General features: G+C 41.6%; 1 protein-coding gene across 2 annotated transcripts in view; it reads left to right on the top strand.

Moving 5' to 3' along the window:
- plcb3 (phospholipase C, beta 3 (phosphatidylinositol-specific)) overlaps nucleotides 1-24,969 on the top strand; it is a 71,401-nt gene that overhangs the window by 17,784 nt on the left and 28,648 nt on the right. For both annotated transcript variants that reach the window (XM_072687579.1, XM_072687578.1), the window contains exon 2: nucleotides 6,482-6,568. In XM_072687579.1, the coding sequence (XP_072543680.1) occupies nucleotides 6,482-6,568 (87 nt within the window). The remainder of the gene's footprint in view (nucleotides 1-6,481; nucleotides 6,569-24,969) is intronic.

The raw sequence follows: 24,969 nt of genomic DNA, 5'->3' as shown, positions 1-24,969 counted from the left end.
CAGATTTGAGGGGTTTGGAGTTGGAATTTAGCCCTGTTTTAGTTATACAGGATCTTTCCAGTGGCGAGACAAGTGTTTTGAGGTTTACGATTTATGGTCACTTTCATTTACTGAACTGTCATTATTTATCTATTGCGAATGAAAAATACATAATAACGAAATGCTTGTTTAGAAAATTAAGCTAAAAAAAAACTAAATTAACAACATTTTGCGGGAGGGTTTTATCAAGTTCTGTTGTGTACTGTAAATGATGTCAGCAGGAGATTTCAAATATGCATCATCATCCTGCAAACTGCCAGTTAATCTTTGCTGATTCATCCAGAAAGTTAACTGCAATCCAGCTTCTGGCTTCTAAACGATCATGACGTTCAGAACACTGCACTCCCCACTAACTACAGCTGCACCCATCTTATAATGTTCTTGTTCATTATGAGATGTAATGAATGCGAAGCTGTGTGTGTGTGTGTGTGTGTGTGTGTGTGTGTGTGTGTGTGTGTGTGTGTGTGTGTTTAAAAGGATGTTAATATCTCAAGTCAGATACAGCCAGAGCCAGGAGACCAACAAACTCACCCACTGAAATAGCTGACATAGTTTCTGCATTAGTCTGTGTGTATGCATGCTTGCATTTGTGTGTGTGTGTGTGTGTGTGTGTGTGTGCGAGAGAGGGAGAGCGAGAGGGGATGCACATGTAAGCAGTCTTGTGTTCTACAGTTGTCAGGTCTCGCACTGAACAAGTTCTTTAATTTTACAGCACTGGTTTATCTACTTACAGTCCCAGAGCACTAACACACACACACACAACGCAACAGTGTTTGTGTGTAAGATCTCAAATAAATCCCTGGATTAGCATGTGCTATTTTTTTGTGTGTTTTTTTGGAAAACGGAGCAGGTTTTATGGTTTGGCCAGGAATTGAGCTTGAGAGAGTCCATGCATTTATTATAAAGGTGTGTGTGTGTGTGTGTGTGTGTGTGTGTGTGTGTGTGTGTGTGTGTGTGTGTGTGTGTTAGTCAAAGGCCTGTGTGTTTAAGCTTGTGTGTGTGTCTGTTAGCTGTTGTAAATGTCATTGAGGAGCAGATCGGTAGTAGTGTGGTCCAGGCGGAGGAGATGGTGTGAGTGAAGGGGAGATGTAGAGATGTCTCATTAAGGCTTATTAGCTGAAGGTGTGTGTGTGTGTGTGTGTGTGTGTGTGTGTGTGTGTGTGTGTGTGTGTGTGTGTGTGTGTGTGTGTGTGTGTGTGTGTGTGTGTGTGTGTGTGTGTGTGTGTGTGTGTGGGTGGGTGGAGTGGTGAGGGGCTGGTGTAAATTATTACACTGCTGTACGTTTACTCTCTCTAATGAGAGGGAGAGAGAATATTATAGGCTAAAGGTTAAGCGCAGCGCCCCCCTGCTAACACACACACTTGCACACACTGGGGGATAAGAAGTGTTTGAGCTAAGCTGTGAGAAGATGAAAAGACAAAGCAATATGTCAACTCTCTCCCGCTCTCTCGATCCCTCTCTCGATCCCTCTCTCCTCTCTCGCTCTCTCTCTCGCTCTCTCTCTCGCTCTCTCTCTCGCTCTCTCTCTCTCGCTCTCTCTCTCGCTCTCGCTCTCTCTCGCTCTCAGCGTTTTCTGAAGCATCGTCAACATAAGACTTAAAATGTTCAGTAACATGGTTTTATATACAGAATCGTTTGATTATTTGTTGATGACAGAACTATGAACTCCTCTTTATGCCTGTGTTCATGTGAGATGACAACACGCCTGATATGATTGTGTTTTTATTTGATCATAATGATCATTAAAAATATTGCTTGCTCATTTCTCTCGCTTACGCTCCCAGTCTCTAGTTGCTCCCAGGCTGTCTTTCTCATTTGGTTTCTAGCTGTCTCTGTCTTACACTTTCTTCCTTGCGGTCTTTCTCTTTCACTCTGCCTTTTAGTCTTTCTTATACTCGCTTACGTTCTCTCGCTCTCTTCTCTCTGTCGTTCTCTCGCTCTCTTCTCTCTGTCGTTCTCTCGCTCTCTTCTCTCTGTCGTTCTCTCGCTCTCTTCTCTCTGTCGTTCTCTCGCTCTCTTCTCTCTGTCGTTCTCTCGCTCTCTTCTCTCTGCCGTTCTCTCGCTCTCTTCTCTCTGCCGTTCTCTCGCTCTCTTCTCTCTGTCGTTCTCTCGCTCTTGTCCCTCTGTCGTTCTCTCGCTCTTGTCCCTGTCGTTCTCTCGCTCTCTTCTCTCTGTCGTTCTCTCGCTCTCTTCTCTCTGTCGTTCTCTCGCTCTCTTCTCTCTGTCGTTCTCTCGCTCTCTTCTCTCTGTCGTTCTCTCGCTCTCTTCTCTCTGTCGTTCTCTCGCTCTCTTCTCTCTGTCGTTCTCTCGCTCTTGTCCCTCTGTCGTTCTCTCGCTCTCTTCTCTCTGTCGTTCTCTCGCTCTCTTCTCTCTGTCGTTCTCTCGCTCTCTTCTCTCTGTCGTTCTCTCGCTCTCTTCTCTCTGTCGTTCTCTCGCTCTCTTCTCTCTGTCGTTCTCTCGCTCTCGTCCCTCTGTCGTTCTCTCGCTCTTGTCCCTCTGTCGTTCTCTCGCTCTCTTCTCTCTGTCGTTCTCTCGCTCTCTTCTCTCTGTCGTTCTCTCGCTCTCTTCTCTCTGTCGTTCTCTCGCTCTCTTCTCTCTGTCGTTCTCTCGCTCTCTTCTCTCTGTCGTTCTCTCGCTCTCTTCTCTCTGTCGTTCTCTCGCTCTCTTCTCTCTGTCGTTCTCTCGCTCTCTTCTCTCTGTCGTTCTCTCGCTCTTGTCCCTCTGTCGTTCTCTCGCTCTCGTCCCTCTGTCGTTCTCTCGGCCCTCTCTCTCTGTCGTTCTCTCGGCCCTCTCTCTCTGTCGTTCTCTCGCTCCTCTCTCTCTGTCGTTTGGCCTTCTATGACCTAGCAGCCAAGAAATGCAGCCTAGGCTTTGGAACATAGCTTCGGACACTCAGACAAAAATGGCTGGCGTACTCATTCGTTCCCTGAAAGGTGAATAGGGAGCCATTTTGACTGCAACCACCGTGTCTGGTGGTGATGTACATGTTGGAGAAAGATTGTACAGTAATCTCCTGAAGTGGCCGTTCTCTCACGCTCTGCCTTTCTGCTTCATCTGTCTTACTTTCTCAAGCTTCCTCAGTCGTTCTCTTTCTCGCTCTGTCTTTTTCCTTATCACTTTTTCTTTCGCTCTTCCTGTCTTTCTACATTTCTCTTGGTCTGCCTTTCTTTTCCCTACTCCTTTTCTCTTTTTTTTTTAGTTTTAGACTCTTTAGACACTGTCTGTCTGTCTCTCTGTCTGTCTGTCTGTCTGTCTGTCTCTCTCTCTGTCTGTCTGTCTGTCTGTCTGTCTCTCTCTCTCTCTCTCTATATATATATGTATATGTATGTGTATGTGTCTCTCTCTCTCTCTCTCTCTCTCTCTCTCTCTCTCTCTCTCTCTCTCTCTCTCTCTCTTCATATGGTAATGAGTCCACCTGAAGGTGTGTGTGATGCGGCTGTGTTCAGAGGCTTTGTGTGGTAAACACTGTTCAGGAAGGAGGTCATTCAGCAACCACAATATGACAGTAATATGTTTGTGTTTATGTAAATGCAAACAAATCAGCTGAATGTGTGTGTGTGTGTGTGCTATGTGTGAGTGAGAAATAAAGAGAATAATGTGCATGTGTATCTTGGCAATCAGTATGTTTTTTTTTTTTTGCCATGAAGCCATAAATGTAATCAATGCACAGCAGTTTTTTCCATTGTTAACACCTGGACTAAGTGCCTGTACCCAGCTCGCATGATCACATATGTAATTTATTTATTTAATATTTTATATATCACATGGGGAATGTACCGCAGCGGTTTGCTGATGGACATGTGTGAACAAGCCAGATAGGAAGCAGGTGTTTGAAGCAAGAAATAAGTGGAAAGTAGTAGCAATTACAGGTAAGAGGATAGTTTGTGCTGTTTGATCTAAAAGTTGGAGATTAGGTTTGTGATTGTTTGAGGATTGGCGTACATCTAGATCTTAAGCTATGCTTTTCCACTTTCTGGAAACACCTTTGGACTGTTCTCTTTGAGAAGTCGTTAACACAGATGATCACTTACTTTTTCTAGCCTGCACTGTGGATGTTTACTCAAAGTGCTCAATAAATGACATTAATAATATGACTGTACTGTTATTAATTTAGTTTGATTGTATTAGTCTTGAGATAACCACATTTTATTAGTAATCAATGCAGAAGACCAGGTAAAGTGGGTTCCCTTTACTTATTCTTGCAGTTGTGTGCTCGAAATAGCGGACAGCTGGAGCAACCAGCCCCTGAAGTTTGCCCCTCAGCGAAAAGGTTATTGATTCAGCAAAAAGAACAACCATAAATGGTTATTAACTGATTAGAGATTTTAAAGTAAACACAAAAAGGAAATACACCAAACAAAAGAAAAGTGTGCTGTCCTGTTGACGGATAAAGGGACGCCCTTGCTCTGTAAACGGCAGTAATCCAGGACTTTCACCTTAAATGGACAGACAGATTTTCCAGAAAACAACATTTCACATCTTCCATGCCTCAGCCACTCTGTTTGAATGATGCCATTATCTCTCTTGTGCCCCTCTTTACTTTCTCTCTCTCTCTCTCTCTCTCTCTTTCTGTAGACCAGCAGTGGACATTAAGCTGAAGGTATGGGGTTTCTGTGTGGCTCTTGTGGCTTTGGCGCCACAGCCTCACCTTTCAGCAATTAGACTCATTTATAAACACGCCTGCCCCCCTTCCCTTATCCCTGAGGGCTTCGTCTTTTCACTCGTCTGAGAGAACCATCCACGGATCCCAGGCATATCTCTTTCCCCTGGTCTTTTCTCATTAGTTCATCACCGCTTGGCCCCCGGGGGGAGCAGTGTTTCAGTATTTCCGGTGCAAAGGCGAGGCCTGTACCGGCATGGGTTGCTCAATCCAAAGTGCAAACCCTTAATGTTGGCAGACGTGTGGGCTCTGTGGCAGGAGGTCCACAGGAAGGCAGTTTGTCAGCTTCATATTGGATGGGAAGAATGGCAAGGCCTTTTCCTGAGCGAGGTTGCTCAGTGATCTGCTAGCCAGTTGAGCAGTCATATGGCTGGCACATGGCTTGTCACAACAACAGAACAGGAAGTAGCCTCCCGTGTCCTCCCAACAACCACAGAAAAAGAAGCATACTTTAGGTTGCCATGCTGCATGTCTGTGAACTGGGCTAATGATATACACAGCTAATAACAGCCTGTGTCATAATTGTTGAGTTTAAAGTATTAAAGTATTAACATTTTTATTTTCACATCCTTTTAGCTGCTGTACCTCATGTAAAGCCTAGTGGTTTACCCCAGTTAGCCTTCCACAAGGTTGATGGTTAGTTTCTTCGACTATGAAGAGAGGGTTTTTCTAATGAACGTGGTCTTTTCAGGTCATTATGTTTGGTTGGTCTGTAGACTGTAAAGCTCCGGCCATCCTATAGTGGATATGTAGCAGCAGCTATAGATACAGTATGATTGGCTGGTTTTCAGTAAGACAGTGCGATGGCTTTATTTTTAGCACTGTATCAAGCACATGGAAAATTGTCATCAGGACAGTGCTGCTATCCTGTCTGTGCAACGTGCAGTTAGCTAGCTGAATAGATGGTGTGCCAGTGCTTTTAGCCTAGCACCTGCTTGCTTTCCCTGGCTTTAGGTTCCAGGCACACTGCTTTTGAGCAAGTGTTTCACGGACAGGTGCACAGAAATAGTCGCAGTCACAAGGCCTAGTTTGTGGCATATTTTCTGATATCAGACAGGGTCTGGCGGTGATGTGTATACTCATTAATTTTGTTGATGCAAAAATGTTGATGTGTGTAAATTTTGGGGGGTGTAAATACAATTAATCAAGACTGTTATGTAACAGTTTTAAAGTTTTGGAATTCATTCATTTTCCTGCTGTTTTGTGTCACTTCTATCAATATAACTATATATCATATATACTATATACTATATATATAGTTGGTCAGGTGTGCACCTTTTTCCACAGCTTTTTGTTTTTTTGCCTCTCTCCGTGATGTGACTAGCTGGATATCATTGATTAGTCATTCCAGCTTTTTGCACTTAGTGTCTTCCTTCAGTTTGATAGAGTTAAAAAAATCTTATTAAACTTGAAAATGTGTTATCACATCTCTAATATGAAAAGTATATGTGTATGATCTTATTTTATGTTTTATATTTTCCATGTTTAAAATGACTGTAATGCAATTCTAGATCAATTTGGTTATCATTGTCTAATGTTACATCTATTCGTCAAAGGTTACAAACGCAGTACAATAAATAATAAACTGATCTTTTAGTGCAAGATCTCAGTGCTACCTAGGCATTTTTTTTCCCTTTTGAGTTCCATACATATAGATTTATAATGTTGGTCAATTCTGTCTTCTGTCTAATATAGCTTTTCAAAAATGTTTCTCAGTACATATGATTTGCATAATGCTAATACAAAACATAACTCTGTGTCTGTGTTTGTTTTTGTGTTTAGGAGCCCAACAGCGGTCAGCCCACTTTAGTCACCCTGAAGGTGGACCCTTGTGGATTCTTTCTCTACTGGTCGGGTGGAGCTAGCATGGTCAGTGTTTTTGTTGTTTTGTTTTTTTTACATTTCAGCAAGTAACAGCGGTAAAGTACCTTACAGAGTTTCTGTCAACCATTAATCTGCCACCTGTTACAGCCCTCGAGTGTAGGGAAAACCTGAAAGACTTGTTCATAGATGTTGTTGAAATGGCTCAGAAGCAGAAAAGAGTCCTGGATTTCATAATACACAAATGATGTGGATATTCATTCTACTAACGATTGACACCACTGCTGTTTGGGTGGTACTGGGAAAATTCAGTATAGCTATTTTTTTATTTTATTTTAAATATTAGCTTAAATATAATTACATCACATGATATTTAAACTTGCACTAATTAAGGTAATGAGCTAAAGCTTCCAGAATGGCTTACCAAGGTGATGTGGCTCTTTGTTTTTGAGAGCTTTTTAAGAGCTATTTCTTATTCTTAATTCTTATCTTATTTCTTCTTTTGTCTTTTACCAAAAATGACTTAATGAACTTGGAGAACTTGCAGTAAAAATGTAAACAGCAGTTCTGGATAACATAAATGCATAAAAAAGAAAGACTCATATCATAATTTGAGATGGCACAGTGCCACTTTTTTGCAGTTAAACATTGAAATCTTCAGTATACACCTGATAGCAGTGCCAGTGTTCCTTCTATAAAAGTGCTATAGAATGCATTTATTAAGTATTTAATTTGTATTTTGGTGTAAAAATACTAGGTATGTGACTTTGGTTGGGGTAAACAAATGCAGTTTTCCACGTCCATTTACAACCCTGTTATTTGGCCTTAGAATCAAACAAGCTGTGAATAATTTGATGAGCTCTGCCCGTTTTGGCTGCTTTACAGCAAGACACTGTAAAGGCTGCTTTTAGCACCGTAACAAGACAAGACCAGACAAGATGACCACAATCACCATTTGTGTTAGTAAAAGAGTTGGTAGATATTGGCAGAAGAGATGGTAATGCCGGCCGGTTGGTGTTGGCTTTTAGCCTAGCACGAGTACCCACTAGTTTCCCCAGTTTTTGCTTTCACATTCCCTGCTTTTGACTCCTCCTTCCCCTGATGAGGCCTCAGGCAACTCTGTAGTCGCGAGTCACGTAGCAATTCTTTTCTGAATCTTGCGCTGATGTTCTGCTCTTCAGTGTTGCTGTGGCAAGGATTCTATCGGAAAACTACAAGTATCAACATCATTCTCCAATTGCATTTTGTTGTGTTGCAGCTGTGGAGCTAGCAGGGGTTTCGCTAGTGGGCTAGGTATGTACATTTTGGGGAGTGTGAATATAAGTCAAGACTGTTGTCAAGACCGCTGGTTATGCTGGATTTTTCTTTTCAACTCTCATTAAATTACTAAGATAATCCTTGTTTTCTGTTGTAGGCCCCCTTTAGAAACCAATATGCTTTGAAATGAACTACACTATATGTCCAAATGTTTGTGGACACTCTTTCTAATGAATGCATCCAACTATTTTAAGTGACAGCCATCGCTGAGACAGATGTGCAAATGCATTTTCACAGCTTGTCTAGTCCCTATAGGGAGGTACTGCCAATAGATACACAATGCCTAATGTCAGACATGGGCTAGAGGGGTATAAAGCCCCCCTCCCCAGCACTGAACTGTGGAACTGTATACTGGAATAATGGTGCTCCATCCAATACGTTTGCTACAAGTTTAGGAAGTGCCCTCAATACTTTTCTCCATACATTGTATTTTATATTGAAGCACTTCACTAAGATGAGATAAGCTTCTAAAAGAGGGCTGTCATGCTTTAACTACTTAAACATACTATTACCCCACAGGAAGAAACAACACCTCAGCATTACCTCACACAGTGATGCAGTGTGTGCTTGTTCGGGCAAGATTTGTTACAGGATGGTGTTTTTTTTTTGGTTTTTTTTCTGTGATATCTGATCCAGCTTTTTCTGCTGATATTGACCTGACACCAATACCCATCAGTACTGCAATGCTGCTTCTAATTATGATTCATTAATATTGCTTTGACTGAAAAGCAGTACTACAGTATTCAGGTGTACAGCAAGGTTGCACAGTGTATTGTTGTAGCATCGCCATCCCAATGTGCAAAAGTTAGGAACATTGTAAAATTAGATGACATTCTACAATGTTTTTGTTGCTTGATACGAAAGTAAAATCCACACTGTGCCAGAGGCAGATATTGTCTGCTCAATATTTATTATTTTACTCCAATCGTATGTGCAGATTGCATTGTTAATACCATGACATGTTTGATCACTGACTTCAGGTGAAAATTGAGGTATTTTTAATATTGCAATAGATATTGCAGAAAAAAAATATTGCAATGTCAGTTTTTTTTTTTTCAGTATTGTGCAGCCCTAGCGTACACTGTTGACACCAGGCAGCTCAGACCGACACTGTAACACATGAATGGAGCATATTACTGGGGTGTTGGAAATAAAACAGAATTCTTAGAGAAGTGCATCAGGCCTTCTGTTCCTGATCTAGCAGGTGAAATGTCTGTCTAGTCTGCCTTTTCCTTCTACCCTCTACTTTGCCTTCTCCTTTTTGTCTCTTTGCCTCGGTCTTGTTTTGCTCTTCTTCAATCACCCTCTTTTTATCTGTTTCACTCTCCTTCCGATTAGCGCACATCATGTGAGTGCTCATGAATCGAATCAAATTTCAGCCAGTCAAATTAAATCAGGCTCTCCCATCCCCCTCACTGTCTCTCTCGCACTTTCTCTCTCTCTCTCTCTCGTTCTCTTTCTCTTTCATTGATATTTTGCGTCCTCTTTCTGTTTTTCTTTTCAGGCTTGTCAGGGAGGCATGTTCGGCATGTGCTTGGTTTATATGCTGGCTGCCACGTATTGGGAACCGATTTGCTGCAGTTGCTCATCGCTGAGCTCTGTGTGTAAACATGAATACTTTAATGTACTCTAATGCATGTTTCTTTGCTAATTGGCTAATTCATACTCACACATCTGTTACATACCCTAGAAGAACCACATTTGGTTCCATTAAGAACAGTGTTTATAAGATATTATGGTGTGAAGGGATTATTTTTTTTCTTAACAGGGAACCACTTTTGCTTCATTAAGAACAATGTTTATAGTGGAGGTGTATAGCTGTCTAGGTTCTTTACCTATTTAAAGGTTCTTCACACTTCACACACATCTCTATTACAAACCATAGAAAACCATTTTTGGTTCCATAAAGAACATGTTTGAAATACAGATGTGTAAGTATATTCCTCACCCCCTTAACCACTCATGAGTCAATAAGAAACCATGTTTGCAATGGAGATGTAAGGGTTTTTCCCCTTTTTTTTTAACTATTGAAGAACCTATTTAGGCTCCATTAAGATCCATTAAAGGTTCCTTATATTCTCACATCTCTATTACAAACTGTGGAAGACACATTTTAGGTCCCATAAAGAAATCAAGTGGTTCTTCTGTGGCGTCACATAAAGGACCATCTAAACCACTTTTATTTGAGTGTACAAAATGTATTTCATGCTACAGGTGTTGAGATCATTGAGTGTGTGTGTGTGTGTGTGTGTGGGTGTGTTGCAGTATTAGGACACTAGGGCAGTCTTTGCCTGAGGAGAAGCAGTAACCCTGTTTGGTGGGTGGAATAAAGGCCCAGGGGAAGCCAGCCTCCTCTTTAGAGGAAAGAGGACAGCTCATCTAGTCTCTTCAGTAACTGCGCACTTTCAGACACATTTAGATGTAATGCAGCTATTATTATATTTAATAATACCGTTTTCACACGCTGCCTTTTTTTTTACTTCTCCTTCTAAGTAGCGTAAAGTTGTTAAAAGTCAGTCGCACTTCCATGAATCCACTTTTGTCCTCCTCTAACCTTTTTTTCATGTCCTTCCTTTACTTTTCTTTGCTTTCTCTCTCACACACACACACACACACACACACACACACACACACACACACACACACACACACAAGAACACACATGCACCAGAGTTTCTCTTCTTGTGTTTGGTAAGGTGTGGTTGTGTGGTGCCCAAACCACTGAAAATACATACCACTCATGCACACGCACGCACGCGCGCACACACACACACACACACACACACACACACACACACACACACACACACAGTGCTAGAATAGGTTTTGTATTAAAAGGAAAACACACCCTTCTACCGTTAAAACCCTCCTCCCAATTGTGTTTCTCTTGCTGAGCTCCTGGCACACAGGCCACTGAGAGTACAGTCTGTTGTCTAGTACTGTAAATACAGAACCTTACAAAATTCACTATCGCTCATTAGGATAATTTGGAATCCTATATGATCTTTTCTGTGTAGTTAATAGTCTGTTTGAGTATCAAACATTCATAGCATTTCATATTGCCCGGCGGAAAGCTGACCTTCGTAGCCTGCTGTGATTTTAGACCAAGGTCTGTTCACACACTGTAACCTGTAGCCTGTAGTTCAGAGGGATCAGTGTGATACATTGGTGTGTCAGTTCAGGAATCTTTTTCATTTTAATACATTTTAAATCAACGTTTTGCCTGATTTTGTTATGATCAGTTCCCACCCATTAGCTGTGACTCACCCAGTCACATGATGCTAACAGTGCTGGGAGGGTGAAGGCTAGCATGTGTGCTTCCTTTTGAGTCACATGAAGCCAGTTACCTGAATTATGTTTAGGTTCTATAGCAGTTAACAGGGTTCTAGAAGAATCTAGATCACATATGTTCTCTTAACTTAATAAATAAAGTTTCAATGAAGTTGACTTTGACTTTCTTTACAGAATGTTCTTTAAATACAAAGGTTTTTTACACTCACACATCTGAGTTACAAAGTCAGAGTTCTATTAGTGTGAGGCATGGGAGTCTTATATGGACACACGGGCTGAGACCATGTTAAAATTGAAGTCCTTAAAACTATCAATCAGACAGACCATGTTAAAGAAAGTCTTTTAAACTAATGATCAGACTGACCATGTTTAAAAAGGTCTTTAAAACAAATGATCAGACAGACGATGTTAAAATAAAGTCCTTAAAACAAGCATAGCAGTCTCACAATCTTCCTTTTTTGTTTTTTGCTGATCCAGAAAATTTACCAATTTGTGACTCAGAAATCCAGACTGTGAGTTTTGTGATCCATTATTCCACTAACAATAACTATAATCTTGCAAATAAATATTTTTTATTTGTGGTACTTAAGTTCATTTAAAATACTTTTGAAAGTGAAGTGTTTTTGTGTATGTATAAGGTAATAGAAGTCTTGTCCCTAAAAATAGCTCCACTGCAACACTGCCAAAAAATTTGACTTCAGACACCAACCATGTCTTGGCCAGTTAACTGCTGTGTCATTTTGTATTTAAAGTGTACATCTAATTCATTTAATTTAAGTTTGAATTAGAACGTAGGCAGCATTATCAATAGGTAGCATTGTTGAATGCCAGGGATTCCTAATCACAGTCATGGTAAATCTACAGACCTCATCTGTCTGTGTGTTGGTGGGTGAAATACAGTAGTATTGGTTGTTCTGATCATTTCAGTATCTGTTGTTTATTTAGGAACTTCAAAGCCTATCTCTCCTGTGTTCTCATATTCTGCATTTCATGCCGGCTTTGTGTGCGCCTGCACCCATCTGTGTGTATTACTTGACACACTTTCAAAGGCAAGTACATGACCTGGAGACATCAGGAGACATCAGGTGTGTTTAATCTGAACAGAGTCATTTAACAGGAAGAAAGAGAGAAAGAGGTTTCTGCATGGGTCTGCTTTTCTTCCACATAGAGTTAACACACTGTCACTTTGAGTGTGTGTGCGTAGCCATTCCTTAATGCTTCCCTCAGACCAAGTGTGTGTAAGAAGCTATGGATCAGTTATATTAGCCAAAGGTGACGTTTCCCATAAACTATTCTAACATAGTCTATTTATTACCGTGGACTTATTATAACATCTGTTTCCATTTAATATAGAAGCCATAGTTCAGCAGAAGAAAAGTCAGCCAGCTCTGAACCGGAATTTACTTGGTTACTAAAGATCTCTTGATCCAGCTATTTAGCTTCCATCCAATCCCAGTTCTTTAATGTTGAATATGACCTAAAACTGAGCCAGATCTGTTATTTCTGCTTTCATATTTAATACAGTCACATGATTTAAATTAGGGGTGTTAGACTGCCCGTTAATGGCGCAGTAAAATCATTAATTTTCAGGATATACATAATTTACCTTAATTTGCGGGTCATTGTGTTGTTGGTCTCATGCCCCTATTAGGAAGTTTAAACTAGTTTTTTTGAATGGCAAAAATAAATGGGATTTCTAATGAAAAATGTGCTTTCGTGCCCTGTGGTGAACAAAAATGTTCCAAACCTGATGCATTTTGTTCTCTGTACATAATTTTCGCCACTGGATCCTGTGAATTGTGAGGTGTTTGACGAGTTGAAGTGTAAATGATGCAAGTAGGCAAAAGGCCAATTTTATACATCTGCGTCAAAACAACGCAGGCAAAACAATGCTGTAGCCTGCACCAGTGGATATGCCGTTGTAAGTGTGTATACTGGTGCATTAGTGTGGCTTCACTCTGCACTTACACCCCAAAACACTAGCAGTTGCACCGGATTATGTTGGAGTTGTTGGAACTGTTAAACAACAGTTGCTTTCACTTAGGACTGCCACTAACTGCTATTAATCTGTTGATTATTTTATTTTCTAAAAATGTCAGAAAAGGTAAATTGAGCATGTAAAATTCTTTCATTTTAACAAAACTGTAAATAAAGGTTCCCTACCAATGCTTAATAAAGGTACAAAGGACAAAATATCATCAGAGTCGGTGGTGCAAGCTTGGTGAACATCGAGCAATGCGGACGGTCCGGCACTACAGAGTACACGCCATGGACCGACCTTAAACATGAATAGACAACAGTGGTTTTGCTCCTACTGCTGCTGGCTTTCAGGCAGCCCATCATCTAGAATAGCGCCTGTGAGTGTTTTCTCTTTAGGTGCTCATGCATTACGCAAGTGCTGCTATGGTATGCCTTCAAATCTTTGCCAAGTATACAAAACCACCTTTTTGTTTCATGCTAATTTAAGGTTCTCTCATATTTTCGATGTCTTGGGTCTTTGGGAACCTGTTTCCCAAATGCATCGGACTCTGCTAAAGCCTCAATTGTTCTTTAAAACTACCTTTGATTGGAGCCGACCAGACTGGAGCCAGAAAAGCCAGACCTTGTGGAGCAGTTACGTAGTGGTAATGAGAAAAGGCGTTTGTTCCTAAAAAGCTAAAGTAAAAAAAAAAGAAAAAGAAAATTACAATAATGTGAAAACAATGCGTCTGCTCAGACGTTGTCAGTGCATTTTGAGCATCAGCGTCATTGACAGCTGTGACTAATCACTGCAGCCCTACTTTTACTCAAATTTCTGGAACACATAAAGGAGAGATGCCGTTGGAGATGGTCTTGGCCCTGGTTTTGACGCCACTCAGCTTAACAGGACCTCATTTGATAAAGCTTCTGGTTTGTTTGGGGGATAGTTTGCTTAGTCTTATGAGGTCAGTTCAGTGAGCAACCGTGCTAGCTCACATGCAGCTAAATAGCACATTTGTTTACCAAAGGCTGTGAGGGCATCCCTTTCATTTCTGCCATTCAGAAATCCAGCCTGGGCCCCAGGTTCCGAACATGGGCATGGAGCAGACTACAGAATGATGACAATTTAGTCAGACAGAAAATAGACTTGAAGTATAAAAGCCATGTGGTGATTTCACTTGTAGTTCTTTTTAAATGAACCAAACTCTGTTCTGTTAAAGTGAACCTGAAGGCAGCCAGCTGCAAGTAACCTCAGTGCTTTTTGTGTTCACATTGTAAATGAACTTGAGGATCTTGTTCTTTTTCTGGTCCTTTTTAGCGCTCATGAGTTCTCAGACCACTTTTTGAGAGCTGATGTTTAACTCGTCCACTTTCCAGTTATCCAAACGTGCCATAATATCTTCCTAAGACCAATTACAAAGACAATTACATGTACAGACATTTCTCTTAAGTCCGTGAGAATTGTAGTAGATTATGGCCAGGCTTGAGGTTCTGTGCGTGAAACAAAACGTGAAGTGGACCCAGGCTGCTTTGTTTTTTCTAGTGTTGCACCGATATCAGTCTGTCAGTCATCTGCAATAGAGAGCACTGATACCTTGAAACTTACTGACGCTCTGCATTATTGTTTGCAAACTTTATAAAACCAAACGTTTAAACAACCAGTAAAATCCGGTCATAAATAGTTATTACCATTTAACAAAATTTAAGCAGCTTGTTTAAATGCCACACATTGAAGTTTAGTACCTTTTTACATAGAGACGTGTACTTGAATGTGAAATTGCTGCATAGGCACTTTTTGTTTCTAAACTACCATTTATTTCACTGCCCTGAAATGTGAATTTTGGTCAAGCTTAGCGAGATTATGCTTCCCTACTTGCAGGTGCAGGTGTTTCTGCATTATTTTTTTAACTCTTAAAATCATAATCAAACTTTCATAACTTTTCAAATGTGCAGTTATTCAGCCAGTAAAACTTATTGCATCTTATTTGGAATAAGTAAAACCTATATAAAGTGGAACACTATACAAATCAGGATTTATAGCCATCTATCCAGTATTTAAATCAGAGTTGGTATTGGTATCTGTACTTTGGATCGGCTGATGCTTGAAAATCTGGTATTGGCATCGCTATCTGAAAGGAAAGGGTCATCGGAGCATCCCTAGTTTTCACAGTGCACAAATTAAAGACTACACAATGGACCACAAGCCACCTCTCAAGAAGGTCTCAGTTTGGCTCGTTTTTGGAGCCACGTAGAGGGGTCCAAGTACGTTTGACATGTTTACGTGGTCCACATCGGATGCTGAAACGGTTCACACATCAGTGTGAAAATAAGGCTCACATTACACATTTTAGTGTGTACTCGACCCTTTCAGATCTACCTAGATTGGCTTTGTTCCTGATCCGCTGCTCTGGGTCAGATTGGTTCCTGACATCTCTTCCACTGTTCTCTTGTGAGTGGAAAAACTGCCATAATCTGTCATAATTTCCGCTTTCAGAACGATGGCTGATTTTATTAACTTTTGCTGTTATGACTTCAATAATAGATTAGCACTAACATTTGGAAGCCATGGTTTTAGTGGACAGTGCAAGGATGTGGGTTTAGGTTTGCAGCTCTAATGGAGGACTGCGGTGTGTGACAGTGGGGATGCTAGTGCCATATTGCCTCTGTCCTTTCTCAATTAGCCCCATTGGTTTGTACTAATGTAGAGCTGAGGAGCTAAAGGCACTGCACTAATCATTATCAATGTGTCAGGCTACATTAGAATGCCCTCATCTCTGCTTTATATTAGTCTGCAGAGACTGTCACTCACTCTCTCTCTCTGTCTCTTTCTTTCGCTCTTTGCACTCTCCTGCGCTCTCTCTTACTGAATCACTCTCTCTCCCGTGCTCTCTCACTCTCTTATGGTGTTTTCACACTTGTGCTGAATACATTAGTCTGCTAGAAAACACTACTGATTTGGGGCATATGGGGGAGGGGGGCACTTTTTTTGCTAAATGGTGGCACCTAGGACCATCTTAACAGTGCTATCTTGAGTCATGGCATTTCACCACGCAGACAAAAAGCCCTTCTCGTGGGAGAAGGTTCTTAGCAATGCAGGAGAGCAGCCCAAGCAAAAATATGACAGAATGAACCAACCACGCAACCCCACACACAGCACCAGGAGCTTCCACCCCTACAGCAGATTGCACCAGAGTTCATGTGAAGCAAACTCCAGACTACCATTTTCAGAGATCGGTTCTCTTGACTTCTCCCGGGCTCAAAAAGAGCTTTCACACTTGACCAAACGTACTAAACTCGTGGAGCAACATCCATACACCTTTTTTTTTGTTTATTTCCTCCTCCTGCTCGCTGTGTTTTTTGGTTTCTTTCTCCTTTACTCTTGCTCTCTCACGCTCTCACAGCATGGTCTGATTCATTCTCTCTGTCTTTTTCTGTCTTTACATCTCTGTTTTCTGCCATTACAAATGCTCACTTTCTGCTGATTCAGCTTTTTTCTTCTCTTTCTCTGTTTTTTTTTGCAGCCTACATTCACATTCTCTCTCTCTCTCACTCTCGTGCTCTCTCTCTCTCTCTCTCTCTCTCTCTCTCTCTCTCTCTCTCTCTCTCTCTCTCTCAGTCATGAAACTTTCTCTCTCTCCCCCACCCAACTCTGTTGTACTGACTCATTATTGTTCAATGTCTGTCATTCATTTCCCTTCTCTCTCTTTTTTCTCCCTATTGCTCTTTTTCTCTCTGTCATGGACAGCTGGTTGTCATCAGAAGGGAACAGAAGGGTGACAAAGTTGTCCATCTTTCATAAATACAGGAATGATTACTCTCTCTGCCCTCCCTATCTCCCCATCTCTGCCTTTTTTCTTTTCTTTTTTTCTGGTAGCGTGGGAAAACGTACAGGAAATTGTTGAGCCGGGTAGACAAGGAACACAACCTGCCCCTGTGCCCCTCAAGCATTACTTACCCCCAGCTCTAATCTCTCTCTCTCTCTCTCTTTCTCTCTAGCGTTCGCTTGCTTTCTCGTTCCCTCTCGTGCACGCTCTCTCTCTATCATTCTCTCTCAGAGTCAAGGCGAATGTCTGTTTCTGACGACACTTTTCAGCTCTCTGTTCTCCCTCTCTTCCTTTGTTTAGAAGGCTGGCAGGAAGTCGGACGGGAAAGTGACAGACCCGGAGACAGAGAGGGTGTAAAAAGGGCTGGAAGGCGTTTTGACGCAGTGACAGTGTTTTAAAGGGGCATCATTTCAGACTGTTACAGGAATAGGACATTAAGACGAGGAAAAGTGAGCCGAGATGAAACTTTTTAAAGAGAGAGCCTCAGAGAGAGCCTCGGAAAGAGAGGATAAGAGCCTTTAAATGAAGCTTCCTGCCTACACCTCATCCTAATTCCTTAACCAACCCCTAACCTGATCTGTCACATCTGTAGCAAATGGTCAGTGCATTGATTTCTATCCAGTATCAGAAACTCGTTTTTTTTTTTTGTTGTTGTTTTTTTTAAAGCATAGCCCTGGTCCGCCCCTCACCCCCTATTCAAGAGGATCTCAGTTGATGTAAGAGTGTAGTGCATACAGGCACCAATGCTCAAAGGACTGTGCCTTTTCTGGAGTCACTCCTGACTTCTAGGGTAGTATATAATAATAGATTCTAGGCTCATAGAGTTCCAGTTAAAATGGGTGGTGTGTTCCTTTAAGCAAGCAAAGCCACATGACTGTCAGAAAGTAAGTGAAGACGTGCCAGAAAGAGAGAAAGAGAGAGAGAGAGAGAGAGAGAGAGAGAGAGAGAATAAAAGGGAGTGTGAGTGAAGGAGTTTTAAGACTTTGTTCTTAAATGCTCCTTCAGCCTTATCTACGACAAGAATGTCCTCATGTCAAAAAAGGATGAAGTTCAGAGACCGACCAAGAGAAAGAGAGAGATGTTGGTGTGTTAGTGTTTGGGCGAGTGCGAGGCGCAGGTCTAATCCGGCGTTTGGTGAGGTTTTGTGAGTGCTGGCCGCTGGCCTGTGTGTGTTAAGGTCTAATGCACTGTTTGTGGTTCAGCCACTCGGAAGAGCGAGGCTAGCTGGCAGTGATTAGCGTTTAGTGTTATTGTCAAAAGCCAATTTAGGCTAAAGAGATTATCCAGACGATTAATATTTAATTATGCTAATTCCACAAGGAAAGTAATCCCTCTGAATTCAGTCTTGTGTGCACACACACACACGCACACACACTCTGTCTCTCAACTACAGGAAGTGTGTTTTCTGGATTGATAATGTGAGCATTTCCTCTCAGTCTGTCTCAGACGCTTTCTCTCTCCCTCAGAAGCACACTTTCATTACTGATGTTGAATTCCTCTTTTAGAAGCATGCATGCCATGCTACACTCTGTGGACAGAAGTATTGGGACACCAGCTCATTCATAGTTTCTTCTGAAATCAAGGCCATTAAAAAGAGTTTATCCTGCTTTTGTTGGAGTAACTGTCTCTACTGTCCAGGGAAGGCTTTCTACTAGATGCTTGGACATTGCTCTGAGGATTTGGTTGCATTCAGCAACAAGAGTGCTACTGAGTTCAGGATGTTGAATAATTACCATCCCTCCTCATTCATCCCCAACTCATCCCAAAAGTATTGGATGCAGCATCATCATTCCTAAAAACACTGTTTCACTGCTCCTCAGCTCGATACTTTATTACTTGAGGCTTTATACCCCTTTATAGTCCATGCCTGGCACTAGACATGGTGTCAATAGGTTCATGTTGTTCTGCTCCAGAGAGTCCTATTCTATTTGCAGTACTTCTCTACAGGGATTAAACAAGCCGTGTGCGTGTGTGTGTGTGCGCGCGCATTCAGTAGAAGGGGTGTCCACAAACATTTGGACATGTAGTGTATATGTAATCCAGTAAAAGTCAATTATTTCCCATGTGTTCCAGTATCGAATATGTTCCTGTATTGATTCACCAGAGGGCTTCAGCAAATTGCACAGTGCATTGCTATTGCAGTGTGTAGCAATACTGGCACTTTGTTCATAGCCCTACCACAGACAGCTGCTTGTGTGTGTGTGTGTGGTCTGTTTTGTAAATAAAGCAGGTCCTCAGCAGGCTGGTGAAGCTGATTTTAGGTCTACGGTGAGTGAATGTGAAGTGTGTGCACACTGTGCTGCCCAGCTGAAGGAGAGTTTTCCTCCCTTTTGTGGTAAAGGAATGACAAGCATCACAAGCTTTTTCACCCAAACCAGTTAAATGATCTGCACAGACCAGAGAGGCCAGTATGGAGGAGATGGACTGTTGGACGATGGGTGGGCAGATTAAAAGAGAGACAGACAGGCGGCAAGGTTGATAAAGCCATTCTGTGTTGATTCAGTGTAACATGACCACACATACACACACAGATGAGAATAATGAAGAGGGAGGGAAAAGAAGGGAGGAAGAAGAATGGCATGCACAAATACGCCATTCCCACCCTCTCTTTTTCTCTCCCTTCTTTCTTTCTTTCTCTTGTTAATTTTTTTCTTCTCTTCATCATCACTGCTTAGTGAGACATTTACCATCCTCTCTCTCTCTCTCTCTCTCTCTCTCTCTCTCTCATTCGTTCTCTCTCTCTCTCTCTCTCTCTCTCTTTCTCTCTCTCTCATTCGTTCTCACTCTCACTTTCTCTCACTCTAACTTTTTAACTCTCTTGGGCTCTTATACTCTTTTACTCTGTCTTGTTCATTCTCTTGCTGTCTCTTTCACTCTCTTTCTCTCGCTGTTGCTCACACCCTTTCACGCTCCATCTTTCGTTCTCTCGCGCTCTCTTGTTCTTTTTCTCTTCTCTCTTTTTCACTCTTTCTCGCTTTGTCTTGCTCTTACGCTTTTAGGCTCTTGTTCTCGCTCTCACTCTTTCATACTAGTTCGCTCCCTCTAACCATGTTTGACGCCTGTGTCTACACCTCTCAGCTGTTCTCTCTACTCCAATGGCTAAATCTCTTATTCTTCTAATCTCTCGCTCTCTTTTCCTGTTAATCCTCTTGACAGCTCAAGTGTGTGTGTGGCTTTCTGTCACTGTATACAAAGTGGTTTATCTTAACATGCTCGTTTACACAGTCTTTCTTTTGTTGAAATAAGTGAGTAACATTACTACAGATGACAGTGGCGCTGTGTTTGTTAGTGTGGAGTTTGTATAGGACTGCATAGTTAGTTTTAAGAAGGAGCATGCATGGCTTTATGGGACTCATCTGATATACTTATCATTCAGAAAACTGATTGGCACTGTTTTTTCTATCGATGATCGCTGAAGTTGATTTATAAAGATTCATATAGGGCTGCCACTAACGACTATTTTTCTATTAATTAATCTATCGATTATTTGATCAATTAGCTGATTCATCTAATTCAATCAATTAAGGCTGGGTCATACCTACAGCAGAGACAAGGTCAAAGTAACTGCAGATGAAGCGGCTGAGCGTGAGGAAGCGCTCTCTGCTGGAAAGCTGCAACACCACGATCAGTTCATGTGGTGACGCCTGTGTGTTTTGTGCTAGTGCCGCTGTGGTATGCCTGATGTCATGGAGCAGTTATGTAGTGGTAATGAGGAAAACCGTTTGTTACTTGATCTGAAGTGTTTGAGACCTAAAAAACTAAAGTCACTGAAAAAAAAGAAGATATCAATATTGGTGTTGATGCATTTTCAGCAAAGAAATTCCTCAACTATGGCAACTAATCGCGGCAGCCCTAGACTCATTTATTGTACAGTGTTCAATGGGTGACTCTGCTGGAATCCCTACACTTTTACCCTCAGATAAATGTTGCATTTCTTTATAATGATATTCTGGCCATATCTCAGAATTTATCAATGTGTGTGTATTGGCACAAAAGAGAGGATATGAATGAAAGAATGTCTCTTTTCTCAAGCGTATCAAGTGTCTACAGTGCCACCCACACAGTGTACTTTTCACCCTACAACTACCGCTTCTTTCTGCCCCCACCCCCTCACTCACTCACTCACTCCAAAAAAAAAAAAAAAAAAAAGAAAGAAAACTTGGCACCAGCCGGATGAGACTGTTGCCACTGGTTACAGGAGTAAGTTCCACTATGACACAGTGGTTCATAGAGGTACCACGTGTGTGTTATTTGAAGGGTAGAAAATACAAAAGTATCAGTAGTATACCACCATACTGTCACAGACATGATGCACAATTTAAAAGAAGTGATTTAGTAGCATGTTATTTTTGGCTGGTGTAGTATGTTCAGAACTTAATGTATTCAAAGTAGTGTTAAAACGTTTTAACCCTGTGGGGTCAGTGTTTTCAGTGTATTGTGTAACAGAAGTGTGTGTGTGTGTGTGTGTGTGTGTGTGTGTGTGTGTGTGTGTGTGTGTGTGTCAGGGTGGGGGTAGTCCGCATTTCTCAGCAGTGAGCTCCTTCCCCAGGACAAAAGGTCCAGTCAGAGCATCTGGGGTGAAGAAAAGGGCCCTCAGGGTCCGACATCACATCTGTCATACATGTGTCTTTATACAATTACACTATACTACTTCTACTATACTGGCTGTATATCTGTATTCTCTGTGTGTGTGTGTGAGAGAGTGTGGCAGCAATGCATAAAATCACACACATACAGGCCAGTGGGTTCAGATAATCTTCACATCAGCCATCAAAATGGACAAAAACTGATCCCTGTACATTTTGAGCTTGACATAATTGTTGGTGTCAGAAGGGCCAGTTTGAGTATTTCTGGAACTGCTGGTCTCCTGAGATTGGTGCAGTAAAGAGAAAAGCATCCAGTGAATAGCGGGTTTGCAAACGTAAACGGAGAATGGCCAGACTGCTTAAAGCTGCGAGAAAGGCTGTGGTGAGCCAAAGAATCTCAGAATACACAACACATTAAACCTTGATGGTGTGGATGGGATACAGCACCAGAAGACCACATTGGACTCCAGGTCTGTCAGCCAATAACAGAAAGCTGAGGCTGAAGTGGGCACAGGCTCACCAAAACTTTGGACAGCTTCTGCCTGAAAACTGTAGGCTGGGTGTGAATAATCTTGATTTCTGCTGAGGCGCAAAGATTGTAAGGACAGAATGTGAAGCAGACAGCTTGAATTCATAGATCTAACCTGTCTTGTGTCAACAGTCCAGGCAGGGTGAACGCCACAGACCATGTGCATCCCTTCATAGCCACGATTTGCCCATCTTCTAATAACTACAATGATGCGCACATGATCACAAAGCAAAAATCATCTCAAACTGGTTTCATTAACATGACAAGGAGTTCACTGTTCTTCAGTGACCTTCCCAGTCATCTGCTGGAATTGTGGAATGCAGTCATGTCAATATAGAGCAAAATCTCGAAGGAACGCTTCCAACATCTTCCATCTATGCCATAAAGAATGGAGGCTGTTTTGAGAGCAAAAGGAGACTCTACCCAGTGTTTGTATTCATTCCCTCCCTCCCTCCACCCCGCTCCTGTTGTGCGATTCATGCTCTTTTGTAACCCTATACTACCTGTTCTTCTGCCCCACATGAAGATCTACAGAAGCCCCTCCCTGCTCCTGTTTCATAAGAGAGATGTTCGAACCTCTGACACTTCCTGTTCTTCCTCCTCCACACCTCCTGCATGGTCCTGGGCCAAAACATTACCCAGAAATCCTAAAAACCAGTTCAGCTTCATGAATGGCCAAAACAACCTGTGTTTACATCTATACAGTTTGGGATGTCTTCTGATCACACCTGTTGTCTGTGTAAAGCTGACAACAGAGAGCTCTTCAGCAGGTTCTAAATTCTTAGAGGAGGTGTAGTTGTGTTCTGGGAATTTTCGGAGTCATATTCATAAAAAAAAGTAAAAAAAACAAAAACAAACAAAAACAAAATTTGACTTTTTATCCAGTCAGAACAGTGGGATCTGAAGACACTGTCTAGCACAACACAGAATGAACCTTTACATGTAAATTCTTCTTTTGAGATTTTGAGATTCGATACCGTGTTGCAAAAATATAATATTGTGATACTTTTCTCAGTAAAGTATTTGAGTCTTTTCTCTTTTTTTATGGTTCTGTTTAGTCCATTTAACTCCGTTAACTGTCAAAATATTTTGATCCTCATGATGGTAAACACGGACATCATTATTAGCTGTATGGTTTCCCAGTGCTTAGAGTTCAGGCTGTAGAGTTGCTGCTCAGACGGGGCTGCTTCTCTCCAAAGCGTGAGAAAGCTGCATGATAAATAGGCTCCTAGTGTGCTTGTTTGACTTCAAGTCAAGGCAGTGTTACTGATATACAAAAACTGTGTGTGTGTGTGTGTGTGTGTGTGTGTGCGCCATGTGTTAATGCCTTCATATGCTTCAGAATGTACATTTTAATCGTTTTCCTCGTACAGAATGGGCTACCCCTTCCACTCTAACTCCTCAGAAATAAGCAGAATGTATGCATGGCTGAAACATGCACGCACATGCATTCTCACTCATACACACACACTTACTTAACTTGCTCAAGTTACAGGAAGATATTTCACAAGTCCAGACCTGTGGAAAAGCATTTTGTAAAACAAAACGTCCATGTTCATATGCCTTCATATTGCCATCATTCTCAGATTTCCATTTCTTTCTTTCTTTTGACTTTATTTACTTTGTCTTTATCACTCCCTCTGATAGTCTGCAGATTTATTTTGTTGCTCTTTCTTTACTCTGGCATGCTTCTCACAGCACGCCAAACTCTTTCCTGCATGCGGAAGTAAGGAGGGCACAAGCTAGATACAAAGAGCTCTGATTGGCTGAATGGAACTGTCAATGACAGGTGTGTGTGGCAAGCTTGTCCCTTCAGGGAACCGTCATTAGAATGTTGTAATGAAAAAGTGGCCTGAGGGAGGTGATAAAGAAAGCTGTGTGTGTGTGTGTGTGTGCGTGTGTGCGCGCATGTATATGCATGTGTGTGTCCCTCTGCGCCTGTTTGGACTGGAACACTTCCCTAGTGGACTCCAACCCGTAACCTCTAACCCCTCACTCACACTCGAGGGAACGTTCAACTCCACAATTTAATCATTACAGAGAGAGAATTTTGCCTGGGAGACAGGAAGAATCATGCAGGGGAAAGTACTGCTAAGACAGACGAGAGGGAGGGAAAGTGAGACAATGGAGAATAGAGTGAGACTAGTGACTTGGTTCTGTTTGCAGGAAGTGTTTATTAGCCCTACATTCCTTAAAAGGTAAAAGCATGTCCATTTCCTCCTACTTTTAAACAAGAGTGTTTGATACATTATGTAAGCATTGGTCCCCTCTAAACACCCACACTATACCGTCAATATAGCCCATCATCGCTGTCGCGCAAAACCAAAACGCATGTTTGCCGTTGATTTTTACTTTTTAACATAATTCGAATGTGACCATAGTCTTTTACATGATGGGCAGACCAACAGAAATGCTTCAAAAAATGCTTCAAAATCACTTGGAATAAGTCAATTTAAGAAGGTTAGTTTACGGTGTTTGCTTTCTTTTGACATTTTGGAGATACAAGGATTTTAGCACAACATTGATAATATATAAATAGGAGTCATGTGGGAACGCCAAGCAAGATGGCAGCTCACTAGTGCAGCTCTCTCAGTGCAGCTAACTCCACAACTTTGCAACAAGTGTGTTCCTGCAGGGCTGCAACAAACAGTAGTTTTGATAATTATTCAATATAATTTATCAGTTATTGAAATCAATAATTCACTGTTAAGATAAGGAAGCACTTAATTACCAAATAACTCTTTCTGTAACTTTTAGATAGAGAAATATAAAAGTGAAATTAGCTGATCAGTCTGTATGTTTTCACTGCAGCTCTGTGTCCAGATTAAGGGAATTATTACTGGCGGTGAACCAGACGATTAACTTTTTAAAAACCCTGTGGTTTTAATTGCATGGAGGAGCTTGAAAACAGGAGCTGGCTTGAAAGAGGGCCTGGAAACGGGT

This window comes from Salminus brasiliensis, chromosome 9 (assembly GCF_030463535.1).
Source record: "Salminus brasiliensis chromosome 9, fSalBra1.hap2, whole genome shotgun sequence".
Classification (NCBI taxonomy): Eukaryota; Metazoa; Chordata; class Actinopteri; order Characiformes; family Bryconidae; genus Salminus; species Salminus brasiliensis.
Note: the sequence above shows the minus strand (reverse complement) of the source record. Positions and strands in the feature narration are given on the sequence as shown.